A 13,382-nucleotide genomic window follows, 5' to 3' on the forward strand; every position below is an offset into this window, starting at 1 on the left:
TTTTGACTATTTTTAAAAGTTTTAAAATTGCATAGATAGCAAAAATTACTTCTTTAGAGCAACTGTAGTGATGCATTATTAACTGTAAGTAGTAAATGAACAGTAGCAGGAGCTACTGCTGTAGGCAGACACTTTGAAAATTGAGTAATTTGAAAGGTTGAAGTAATTTATGCTATTTTAAAGGCCGTACTCTCTTAGCAGTTCCTGGTGCAGAAGATTCAAGTGCAAGTCTGAAATAGATCACATTTTTTCAATATATATATATTTTTAAGCCATTACAGGAGAATTCAGCAAACCTATTTTAAACATTTTCTAGCCTGATCTTCTGCTTATACTGCTCTACTAACTGTGAGAAACCCAAATCAGTGTGTCATTATCCATAGTGCAGAAATACTGGCTTGTATTATATTTGTGGTGCTGATAATGGCTGCCTGACTCCAACTGTAGACAGTGCTCCCATGGATATCCAGTCACTGTTTCGTTTACCACCACCACAGTTCTATGCTTTCCCTTTAAGGAAATTCAAAATCTGTGATTCCTCCTGGATTTCCTTCTGAAATTCGGCTCATACCTGTATGTACTTTCAAAGAAGTCCACATTATTTACAGTGCAGCTTATAAAAAGGTTTAATCTTTACCTATCCGTATTCCTCTCCAAAACCTTTTGCCTAGAATTACAGCTACAACAGTTACTTCCCAAAGGTCATGGTATTTCATGTATCTGTTTTACTGTTCCTGCCTTTTGAATGTAAAATTATTTCAGTTTATCTAAGTGACAAGTAAAGAAGTCAGTCAGTCCTGGTTCCAGCTGTCCAGACCCAGTACTTGGCTGGAAGAGAAAAATCCTAAATTCCAAAATGACAGGGTAGCCTCAATTTTGTTTAATTGGTATTTGTATTTTTGAATGAAATGAGTACTCAAGTTTCTGGGGGAATTTTTCTCCTCTTCAGCTGGGGATGTATGGGAACATGATGCAGCTAATTGGCCACACAGGTGCATTTAGTAGAGGTTCAGCACCATTTGCACTGGGAGCTAACCCTTAAGCTAAAGGCAAAACAATATTGCAGTTGCAATTTACAGCAAATCAAGTTCCCTTAAGTTCACCGGTCTTGTTCCAGAAATATTTGTTGCATATGGCATGGGGAGAGAGCCTAATGTCTTGGTGGTTTGGTTTTGTTTTGATATTATTTTTTAAGTTAATCTGTGGCAATCCTGAAAAATTTGAATATTGATTGAATAACTTGGAGAACCAAGTTAAAATGATGTACTGGAAGCTGATGAGACTGCAGCAAGTTGTGCTGAATGCAAATGCATTTATAATTGTAGGGGTCATACGAGAGAGGAAAAAAATCATTCACTTTCTCAAAAACATGCAGTACCACTTCTAAAACTACATTTCTGCTTGAGTAAAGGTGAGTCTCCCACTGTACCTGTCACAGAAGTTGGAAGGGTGTTAGACTTCTTCAGCTGCTCCCTTCGTTCTAGTCTTGACACAGCCGTCTCAATTTTCTTCTCCCCTTCTTGAGGTGTAGATTTCTGCAGTGTGCTCATTTTGCTGCTGCTGCTTTTATTATCTGATTGATTGCTTACAGCAGCCTAGAACAGAGGAAAAGTGGTAAATGAGAATCTGTCATAAGGCAACCACAAGTAAGAGGTGTTGCACCTGATGCTTTCATTCATTGCTTGTCCTTTCCTCTGCTTTCCTTTCAGGCAAAGAATCCAAACAATCTGATACTTCTAAAAGTAATAGCTATTAAAGCTTGTATAAGAAAGCAGAAGAATTAGTTTTTTCAAGTTGTCTCTTCAGTCAAAATATGGAACAGTGTGAACCACTCTACCTGTTACACAGAAGACAGAAGAACAGGGTGACTTCACACCCCTGCTTCACACCCCCACACCAGTTATATGTGTTTCTGACTATAGATCTGTCTGAGAAATGTAGGTCTCATCGCAGACATTAAAATAGACAGTTACCCACACAGCTTCCCTTTTTACCATCCATAGTATCTAGATACAGCATCACGGCTTGTATAGCCTGTTTTAAGCATTTGAAAGTTTTGTATGACAGTTCATTTCTTTCATTCATCCATATTGTGTCCAAGTATTATGACAGAAGTGAATTCAAACATTAATGTTCACCTATAAATGAATATAGCAGTACTCAAGCTTTGAAAGAAACATGTTACGTACCATTTTTCTGCTGCACCAGCTGCCCAGTGGGCAGGCTTATGATTACCACTAACTCCCCTGGATATTAAGGCATCAGAGCTTATACTGCGACTGTCACAGTGTTGCACATTACTTTCTACTGGAGCAAAAGGCTGCTTTTTACCCACTGTCATCTTAGTTTTTGTGAAGTCTTAACAAACCAACTGCACGTGCAAATACTTCACATAACAACAACTGGCTAGTACTTTTAATGGAACCATCGGTGTTTCTAAAGATATTTACATTTTCTTTAGCCAGCTTCTCTGCTTGCTTTGCCTCTCTGGCTTGTCTCCTCTCTTCCCTAGTAGCTTGCTGCTCACGAAATCCCTTCTGTTTTTGCAGTGCTAATGTGATCCACAGCGGTTGTGAAGTTTCAACTTTTTCCATCAATTTAGAGCCATCCAAAGAGTGTCTGCTCTGCAGGACTGGTTTTTCTGAAAGAAAACATGAAGATAGTTGGTTGAATAAGGGACATCCATTGTCTCAAGTAACCAATACAACTTCCCACCTTGTGAAACTGCAGCTAAGCTCATGGACTTCTGTGCCGTTCACAGACCTTCAGGGACTATCAGATTCTGAATGAGTTTTTAATGCCTCAAGAATACGACCTAATTCAACACTCCAGTACTTCAGCCAAGTTGAAAGTTCTGTACTCTGATAAATGCACTCTTAACATTTTTTTAAATTGCTATTTGAGCAATAGTTGATTTCTCATTCTGTGTGGTGACTCAAGAGCAATGAAAGGTGGATGTAACCTTTTCTGCAGCACAAGAGCTTTCTGGATTTTCCAAAGCTATCTTATATCTCCACCGAACTGGTTCAGAGACAACAAAACCTGAACTACTTCCTTCTTGCTCTTGTTGCCTGTGGCTATTCCCAGAAACAAATCAGGCTTTATTTAAGCAATTACTTGAAAAGCTTCATTGAAACTAGTAGCCAAAGCACCTATAAGTGTGAAACCACATAACTAACTTTAAATATCTACACTCATGTTTGCAAAAAAATATTTGAGGCTAAAAACATCTCTGACAGCAAGCATCTTGTACAAAGTTGAGTCTTGTAGTCAGTACAGAGCTGTGTAAGGCACTGATGGTAACTGTGAGCGGCTTTGTAGGTGCAAATGTTCTCCTGCAGAGCACAGAAACCCTCAAAGGGCACAAAGGCCCTGCTCTCCTAGAGCACAGCTGTGCCTCCAACTAGTTTCCAAAATCCTCATTTAGAAATGAAAGGAAAAAGTCTGTGTTCACAGAAACTGTAAGTAGTTCGCCGAGATGCAATTTTAGAAGTCTTGATGTTTACAGAAGTCAAGAATGGGGAAAAAAAGGGATTTCCCAAATAACTGCTGAATTCTTGGCCTCACTCCTCTGAGTGTCCTCACGCTGACAAGGTACTTTTTCCAATCATACTGAGCACTCTTTCAGGACCCAGGGACTTTCAACCTTCCTCTGAAGAGCCACTAGGGCCACTACGCACTTGTACTACTGAAGAGTGCTGCTGAAATGCAGACTCATGCCCTGCTGTAGATTGATAGACAATATGCCCAGGTCAGGTACTACAAGGGCAGCTAGATCTTATTTCCTTTTTTAAGATCATTTTAAACTAAATACTATTCGTCTCAGAATAAATACAATATGCAAATTATAGAACTGACTCCCTCCACTTTGATGGCACCGTTACACATAGAACACAAGTCCATATTTGCCTAACTAGGTAACATCTCTATCAAGGAAAACTCACTTCTGTCACCTTGAAATTCACTTTCTGAAGCAGGACATACTGGCTGCGTTGAGTTTGTGTGTATCTGAATTAACCTGTGGGGTTAGGAAGTCTCATTCATTCAGACAACTCTATGCAAAGCAGTGGCACTCCTCACATAATATGTCAGGTAAAAATTATAGCTTAAGACCAGATTTCTTCCTCTGGACTTCAGTATCTCATTTTGGAATTGCAGACAATTGCTAGATGACTTTTAAGTACATACCTTTCTTCAATGGCTCAGGCTTTTTGTCATTTTTTTCTCTCCAGGGAATACTCAAAGATGGGAAAAACGACTTCTTTTCTCTGATTTCTTCCTCTTCATTTTTGCTCTCATTCGGTGCCACCGGAGGCACTGCTCTGTCATCTTTTCTCCAGCCCCCATCCGATTCAGCCTTAACAAACCTCTGCCCCAGTGTATCAGCCAGGTGTGATCGGTGCATTTTCGAGAGAGGAGATGATGGAGGCGTTTGGCTGGCAGGCTTTGGAGCTAAGGCAGGTTTCTGTGGGAAGAGCGACTTGCATGCTGGTTTCTCATGAGGAGGTAAAGCGCTCTGGCTGGTGGCTGGCAGTGGTGTGCCCACTTGTTGTGAAGTCTCCAACACAGTAAATGAAGAATCTTTTGAGTCTTTTAAATTCCCATGGATGTTTGCTTTCCCTATACCAGGGGATGTACTCTCCTGTGTAGCGAGAACAGCAGATTCCTGTTCACCATCAGCTGTGAGTAGTGGGTCAGGCACACCATCAAAACTGTCTCCTGCACTGTACCTTTTCTTTTTCCTCTGCTCTGCCTGTTGATCATAATGGAAACGTAAAGAATAGTTTGTCCTCCGTAACTTTATCCCAAAGGGAGAAACATTTTCTTCTCCATTTGGTGCTGGTTTATCTGTTTTTTTGGTGCTGTTGTTCTGCTGATTTTCCAGAGCACCTGGAAGTACAGACTGGGGTACCTCCTTACCTGGAGAACGAGGAAAACTTGGAACAAGAAAAGATGGAAGATCTTTTGCAAATTTACAACCTTCTGTGTTGTCTGTAATTTCACTGTGTGTTTCTGTTTTCTCTTTAGCCACTTCAGATAAGTTATCCTTTAAAGCGGATACTACATCCTCATTTGCATCAGTGCATGACCCAATGTTTCTTCCCACAGCCACTTTTTCATTGCATTTTGCTGCACTTACATTCTCAGTGCCTGAATTGATTTTGGAAGCTTCTGAAAATTTCTGCCACGCTGGTGTTATTGAGAACTTTGCATTTGCAGATAGGGTTTTCCTCAAGTTACCATGGGGAGAACCTCGTCCCCGGGGCGTCCAGTCATCACTGTGTCTGCAGGCACTTACTCTGTCTTTCTCATTGTATTTGCCATTTTCTTTATTCTTTAAGATTCTAGAACGGATAGAGGCCCACTCAGCTAACGTGGCTTGGTCCAATGCCTCTTGTGTGTATTTGATTTTACTGCTGCTGGGTTTGGGACCTGGAGATTTTTTCTGGGCCTTTTCTGGTGAAGGAATATCCACATTTTTTTTCTCTTCTGTTAAGCCAAGCAATGATTTACAAGCTGTGTCCTTTATCTGGTTCAGGTTAACTGCTGTGCCACACAGCTGTGCTCCAGTAACCAGAATAGCTGTATGGGGTACACACACAGATGATGGGAGCGTATGAGAGCCCTTGCTGGAGGTGTGCATCATGCTATCTTTGATGGATGGAGAAGATAGTCCTGCTCCTCTGGCAGGCATGACTGGACTCAAATTTACTTTCTGAAATATGATCTGTTTATCTCCAGAAGACACTTGAAAAGTGAAGGGTCTGGATGCAGTTTGTCTTTCATCTACCTCCTGCCACCTAAGTTCTTCCCCTATTCGCTTTTGTTCTTGAGCATCAACTTCTCTCTTCAGTTTCTGGGCCAGGATTTCTTCTACTGTTTTACTCCCTTTTTCTGGCTGTTTGATTTTTTGCGGTCTTGGTCTTTCCTGGAGCTTGTCATCTCCTTGATTCCTATCAGCCCCCACAGAACACAGCTCATTCTTGTCATTTTGCTGCTCCAAGGATTTTTCCTGTTGCTTTTGAGGAAGATTTTGCCTTTCTGTGTCTATTTTCTGCTCTTCCAGCTTGTTCCACTCTTGTTCCTTTTGCTGTTTCAGTTCGTCTTGTTGCACAAAGTCTGTACTTTCCAAGTGCATTTGTTTGGTGAGTTTATGTTTTCTCAGCTCTTCCCGCCTCTGTTTCTTCTCCAGAAGCTGTTGGGGTTGCTCTTCCTCTGTCTTTTCTCTTTCCTTCAAATGCTGTCTTTCTTCCTCCTCTTCCTTCTGTTGGCTGGGTACCTCAGACTCTTTCTCTTGCTTCAGTTTCATTTCAGCTTCTGGAAGCTCTTTCTCTTCTAGTTCTCGTCTCTCTTTTTCTTCCTTATTTTGTTCCATTAGTTCTTTTTGTTCCTCCATCTGGTTTCTTTCCTCTTCCTCCTGACACCATTTCTCAGTCTCATGTTGCGTCAGTTCTTCCAGCTCTAGCTTCTCCTGTTCCCCCAGCTCATTTCTCTGTTGCTCCTCCAGCTCCTTGTGCCTCTGCTCTTCCAATTCCTGGTGTTTCTGCTCCTCTAGCTCTTGCTTCTTCTGCTCTTCCAGTTCCCAACGCCTCTGTTCCTCCAGCTTCTGTCTCTGTTGTTCCTGTTCCTGGCATTTCTGCTCCTCCAGCTCTTGTCTTTGCTCCTCCTGTTCCCAGTTCTTCTCCATCTCTTGTCTGTGTTCCTGACACTTCTGTTCCTCCAGCTCCTGTCTCTGTTGTTTTTCCCATTCCTGGTCCTTATATTCTTCCAGTTCCTGTCTCTGTTGCTCATTCCATTCCTCGCACTTCTGCTGCTCCAGCTCTTCTCTCTGTTGCTCCTCCAACTCCTTCTGTCTCTGCTCTTCCAGTTCCTGGCATGTCTGGTCCTCCAGCTCTTGCCTCTTCTCTGCCTCCAACAGTCTTCTCTCCTCTTCCTGGCAGGTTTGCAGTTCAGTTTTTGAAGATATGTCTCCTTCGAGGAGATACTGACTACTCTCTTTTTCATTGTCCCTTCTCTCTTGCTCTTTTTGCATCTGCTCCTCCAGCTCTTGGCACCTTTGTTCTTCCAGTTCTCTCTGTTCTTCCATTTCTACAATCTGCCTTATCTTTTCAGCTTCAAGGATCCCCCAGTGATCTTCAATTCTTTTCTCCTCTGCCAGCTGAAGCTGCTTTGGCTCATCTCTGTTCTGGATTAGTTTGTCTGCAGTGATGTGTCCATTATAACCTGGATATCTGTCTACAAACAGCTCAGTCTCTAGATCCTCTGGCTCAAATTCTGTTATCGTTAAGCTTTGTGATCCCTGAAATAGGGAGGCAAGCATGGAATTACTTAACATTGCCTACTGGCTTATTATTCTTTACAGTGAAAAAAACTATAGCTTGCAAATGCAAAATAATATCTTTTCTTTAAAGATAATGACTCATATCTGGAGCCAACACATTTCAATTTACAGTTAATTTCTTCACAAATACCACACCTCTCACCTGTACAGGTGACAGCCTTTTTAAGAAAGAAAATATCTCAACAGTGATAACTACAGTGTTAAATTAACGGTCGCTATTAGAAGTACAAGTTAATCCAGGCTGAGATCTGCCATTTCAGGAGGCTGAGAAATATTAAGTTTCACACTCTGTTCTATTACTTAGAACTCTGTTCATAAAGCTCAAAATAATTAGCACCTGCCTCGGGGCATTTGTTTTGCCAGCTCTTTTGTGACAAATCTAATGTTAAAGAAGAACTGCAATGCTAGTCAGGAAAGAACAGTGCTCAGGGGCACAGGATTTGGTTGCTTTTCTCAAAGCCTTGCCACAGTGAACTGAGTCTCTGTTTCTAACTGCTGCCCAGCAATACTATACTGTTCCAAGGCACACGTTAACTAGTGCCTGGTTCTGCGTGTTTGCCCTGCAGCACTGCCAAGTAGGTGCAGTGCCTGCAGTAAACAGAAGGCAGATCTTTTTCACAGCTTGCTTTTTATCTCTATAACGAAGATGAGCTGCACCTTAACAGCGCTGCCCAGCACTTTCCATGAGGAAAACAGCTCAGTTAATGCCCTGCCCAGCTTTCATCTCTACAGTTGTTATTTGGCTCCAGTTAAACAGAAAGAAACTAAATTCTTAGATTGACTATCTTCATTGCAATAGTGGATAAGAAGGATCAGTGCCTCCTCCTGTATGTTGTATTAGTTGAATAGTCCCATTTATAAATGCTGATGTCAAGATAAAAACCAAAGTAACCATGCAGTAAGCATATTAGAGCTAGGATTTGTTATCTCGCTCTCAAAGCTGTAGGAAGAGCTGCATTACTCATGTCTTTCTCTTTTCTGTAAGACAATGATGTCAGCACTGTCAGGACCTGCACCACTCTTCCAGAAGCTTCAGACCATGGTGTCCTAATTTTTATTATTACTTTTTTAACTAGATTAGCTAGAATCAGAAAGTTCTCTTGAGTCTAGAATACTAGTGGATGTACCTCAGATTTAAATAGCATTTGTTTCAGCTAGCAATGTGAAAACTTTGTTGCATCTTATCTCCAGGTAGGGTTTCATCTTTAGGTCTTGATTTCAAAACAAAATAATCATCTATTTTGTTTTAGCCTGAAGACACAAGATTTGTCCAAGCTTTCACTAGGTGCCTCCAATTAATATCAATTACATCTTAAGGCAGTCCTCTGCTACTCCTGGTGCACTCAGTTATGGCTATTTAGTACACAGCTTCAAAAGCAACCTCTTCCTCTTGTTATTTCACTGAAGGTTCAATACCTTTGTTAATCTCTTGTGTTTTCTGGACATTCTCTGCTTTTTTGGCTTTACGGACAGCTTGTGTTTAGCGGCACTGTTGTCTAGACGAGCAACAGCCTGGGGAATTGCATCCAGATTGATTGTTTCAATTGTGCCAGAACAGGAAAATTGTCTTTTTGGCCGGGATGACTTGACTGGAGTTACCTGTTTGTATCACAAATACAAGAAATCTCTATTAAGTTGCTCACTCAGTTTAAAAACATCATAACAAACAAACACACATACAACAGAACTTGGCAGTTTTGATTTCAAAGGAACTACTAGCTTATAACCAACAATTTGTTATCTCGAGCCCTATTTTCCCATTACAGAAGTTGTGAACTTTGTACAGTTTGTAACATTTTTCTGTTTCCGGAACCTCACACATTTTCATACCTTTCACTTAAATATTACTCAGAATATCCTAGCTGACTTTTTTCACAGAAAATGTCAGCTCTGCTCATAAGCTGTTGGGATCAACAAGGGCAAAGGCAGAGTTTTCAGCAGCATCCCTTAGGACATTTTAAAGTTTGCGTATTGTAAAACATGTGCATCTTTAAATAATTTAGATGGGACACTTCAGGAAGAGTAAATCAGAATGACTTATTAAAGCACTATAATAGAGCAGCTACAGAGAGGTACTGTCTGTGTGGTAGGTGACTAAGCTGTGGGGTCTCAGAGCCTCCAGACAAGCCTCTCTCCACAGCCATGTGGAGATGTCCAAACAACCACAAGCACCAAGCAACAACAAAAAATGAAGTATGAGAATACTGGCTTTGGTGCTTTTCCTTATGCACTTCAAATGTTTTGGTTCAGAAACTGCAAATCCAAGCAAAGTGATTTAGTGAGACAAGGGGCGTGAGTACAGTGGAACTGGATGCCTACACATGTAATAGTGAGCTTCTCCTGTAAAGCACTGAGCTATCATCCCAAACCTGTGTTTGGCACAACTCCAGTGGAAACAGAAGACAGAAAAAAAGGGAGAAAACGTTTTCTGTAAGGAAACAAAGTCACACATGTTGTTTTCAAGACAGTCCTGCAATTTTCTGAGGTTAAGCATATGCTAATTAGGGAACCAATTACTTAAAGCTGATGGAGCATTTTACATACACTTACTGAATTACATGTAGACATAACAAAGTAGTAGAAGTACTTAGGAAAATCATGGCTCTGTGACTAATACATTGAAAGCAGAAATGCTGTAGGGCCAGCAGAGAGATTTCTGCTGTTTCCTGCAGTCAACTCTCACTACCGAAACAGATTTCACAGTCTTAGTGATTGCTGATTTACTATCCTCAAAACCATGCAATATTCATAAGATCTTGGATGATGATCATGAATCAAAGAAATGTATATTAAAACAAAAACTAACTGTTAGGCTTCTAATAGCTAAAAATAGAAACTAACTCAAAAGTTTCGTTACCTTTTCTTCCATTTGACCTGTTCCAGGCAAATCCATTGGTCTCAACAGATCTGGAGTGTCTGCTGGCTAAAAAAGAAGATTAGCACAGCTGGATATTAAAACTACAGAATCTAATAAATACGGTTCAAGGATCTTGTGAAATCATGCAGTTACAGTAGATTCAGTTTTCTCAAGTCTTATTTCCTGCCTGCAGGACTGCTGCATAAACAATTCTTGTTTCTAAATACTATCATTTTCTCATTGCTCCTTCAGTGACTACTGTCAACAAGAAGAAATTGCTGCTACTGGACACTACAGAAGGTGAAACACTTTCTTAATGAGATAACTAGATTCAAATGAAAGAGCACAACTTTTCAGGATTTCAGGCAGCTCTTAATAACTTTATTTTCTCCTGATCTAGGCCCAGTGAAAACTAAGAACCTGGTCTGTGTCCAGTCAGGCATCAGTTCTGCTGCACAGAGCTGCAGCTCAAGATTTTCAATAACTCCCGTTCTTCACAGAGTGACCTGAGCCTACCAGAGCTCCATAGCTACTGTCCTGCTTGAAGCCAGCTCACACAGGGGGATTCTAAAGCACAGGGGTAGAAGCACCATTAATTGCATCCAGAAACATTTTTTAATTATTATACCACAGTATTACTTCACCGCTTAATGAATGTTTGGATCCCATTACACCAAGTGCATATGAAATTTCCTTCTGAACAGATTAATAGTACAAAGCATAAAAATATAGCTTAAATATAAGTCTTGCCATTGATCCAATTTAGGAAAATCAGAAGCCACAAGCCAGTATGGGAAGCTTGAAGCGTGACAGTGCTACATGGTCCCAGCCACCAGCTCCCCCAGACCCACACAGATAAGCACGTGGAGCTGCTACAAGACCAGTAGAAGAGACCGGAACTGAAACCAAGCAAGGTGCCATGCAGCAAAAGTCTCTGATAAAGCAGGCAGCAAGCAGCGCTCAGCAGGATAAAGCAAAGTGCTGAGCACTCTGGCAACTCAGCAATGACTTACTGGTATCTACCTATGTACTTGGAACCGCGATCTCCTGGGAATACTGATGTTCACTCCTTCTGTGTTATGAGAAAGAACTATGCAAGGCAGCATTAATTCTGTTTTCAGACCATAGTACTTGAAAGAGAGGCCTGAACCTCTCTCTGTTACACAAGGGAACTCCTGTGATTTTTTTGTGATTCTTCTTTCCAGTTGGAGGTCACCAGGTGGTGACGTTCTGGTCTCCCGAAGCACAAAGACCATCTGCAGAGGTGGTGTTGGATTGTTCTCCCAATTCCAGGCTATGTAGCCAAAACCTGCCACAGCCCCACTGTGCTTTGAGGCACAAAGGATGCTCTAAACTGATTCCTTCACAAGAGATTATTTGTGAAGCAGAAGAAATACACCTTACTTCTAACTGCATTTCTGGACTGCTGAGGGACAGGTGTGAGCATGCAGTTCCCCCAAGTGCCTAGCTCCCTGACGGCTCCAACTACTGCCATGAAGCAAGCAGTAACAGAGAGTTATGCTGCCTCTTGAGGCGGACGAAGTCTGGGCCACCTCAGCCATAAATCTCTCTTCCACACATTTATCTTAACACAGGCATGACCTGCAGAGGACATTCATTACCTTTCACATAGCCAGTGCTGCCTTTAGCACCCACGAGCAGAGGCTCATGCCCTGGTTCCCCTCCAGGATTTTATGGGCTGCGTGTACATGGTGAAGTTGCTGTGTGCCTTCCCCTGGCACAATGTCAGCCTTCTTCAGGCAGGGAAGAATGCCCATTTGTCTGCCACAGACATGCCTTCAGCCATTACAGCAACTTCCAGAACCAGCATCACAGCACAGAATTTCCAGAGAGATTTCATCCCTTGCTGTGTTTCTTCAGCATGAGAAAAAGCCCCTTCTAGATACCTGCAGTTCCTGGTATCAAAGTCTCTGTATAGAACCTGAGTCATTTGAATTGCACTGTGCATTTGGGTTTACAAACCATTCTCCAAATGTTTCACCACCTTGTATGTCTTCAGTTCCTGTCCAAGAGGAATATGGGTGTTTACCCCAAGATCACAGATCTTGAGGATTTAGTCTCCATACCTCTCTCATTTTGCAATGATTTTTGCCACAGATGCTGTGCACAGCTTTCTGTGCTAGAAAAAACATATTTCAAGACATATTCAGTTGCAGTTAAAAATCCATTCTGCTGGCTACCTTGTGAGTAACACATGCTTTGCTGGAGGTTCAGAGCAGACAATCAGATGGGCAAAACTATGGGACCTAACTCAGGAAGCCAAGAGCACACACTTCTCACCAGTCCAAGATGCATGAGCTGTGCAATCCCACCCACATGCAGCAGCCGCTGAGCCTGGCTCAGCCTCGCTGGAGACATCTGTTATGCCCTGGTGAACTTTACTGGTTTATTATCACCATAAAGCCATGAAAACATCAATTTAAAGTGCTTACTTTATTACCACTCTCTGAGAGCTCCGTGTCCTGCTGAGAGTCAACCTCCATGAGGCTACCGAGAAACACATCCTCTTCTACACTAGCATTTGCCTCCCCCATTGTCCTCCCAGAAATTGTCATTTGCGGAGGCTGCCCAAATTTTATATCCTTGGCCAACTGTTGCTGAAAAACAAAAAGAGGGAGAGGGGAAAAAAAAAAAAAAAAAAAGGTATTTAGATTATGAGCAAAACAATCAAAATCTCCCAAATGTTCCCCTTCTCCACATGGAAGCAGCACAGAAATACTCAGGACAAGTTTTGGCTCCAGACAAAAATAACATCCTGAGGCACATGTTGCTGCAGTTTGGTGGCCCTTCCCTCTCTATTCCCCCCACAAAGTGACCAGGAATTCACCACCTAAGTTTTGGTTTGAGGTGGTTAGCTTCAGTTTTAATCAGTGCTGAAAATATATTGTGAATTTTGTGAATGTTGCAACTTTCCGTCTATTTTCATAACTTATGTCCTAGATTAAGACTGCTTATAAAGCTAATTAATTACCAAGACTTACCATCACAAAGAAATGATAAGATCACGAACCAAATTCAAACTGCTCAGTATCTGGTTCCTACATGGACCCCAATACGAGTTTCACTGAGAAATACAGAAGCTCAGAGTAGGTATCACATAGAACAAAAGTGTATCTTTTTCCTATACCACAAAATCACGAACATGGCTCAGGTGAACAACTG

General features: G+C 41.6%; 1 protein-coding gene across 1 annotated transcript in view; it reads right to left on the minus strand.

Moving 5' to 3' along the window:
- CRACD (capping protein inhibiting regulator of actin dynamics) overlaps nt 1–13,382 on the minus strand; it is a 46,359-nt gene that overhangs the window by 3,413 nt on the left and 29,564 nt on the right. The window contains exons 4-9 of the mRNA XM_042871886.1: nt 12,653–12,817; nt 10,200–10,265; nt 8,759–8,941; nt 4,189–7,300; nt 2,451–2,641; nt 1,430–1,595 (exon numbers count right to left, since the gene is read on the minus strand). Coding sequence (XP_042727820.1) covers nt 1,430–1,595; nt 2,451–2,641; nt 4,189–7,300; nt 8,759–8,941; nt 10,200–10,265; nt 12,653–12,817 — 3,883 coding nt within the window. The remainder of the gene's footprint in view (nt 1–1,429; nt 1,596–2,450; nt 2,642–4,188; nt 7,301–8,758; nt 8,942–10,199; nt 10,266–12,652; nt 12,818–13,382) is intronic.

Source organism: Lagopus leucura, unplaced genomic scaffold (assembly GCF_019238085.1).
Source record: "Lagopus leucura isolate 7727_CA_CO unplaced genomic scaffold, USGS_WTPT01 Super-Scaffold_100004, whole genome shotgun sequence".
NCBI classification, from domain to species: domain Eukaryota; kingdom Metazoa; phylum Chordata; class Aves; order Galliformes; family Phasianidae; genus Lagopus; species Lagopus leucura.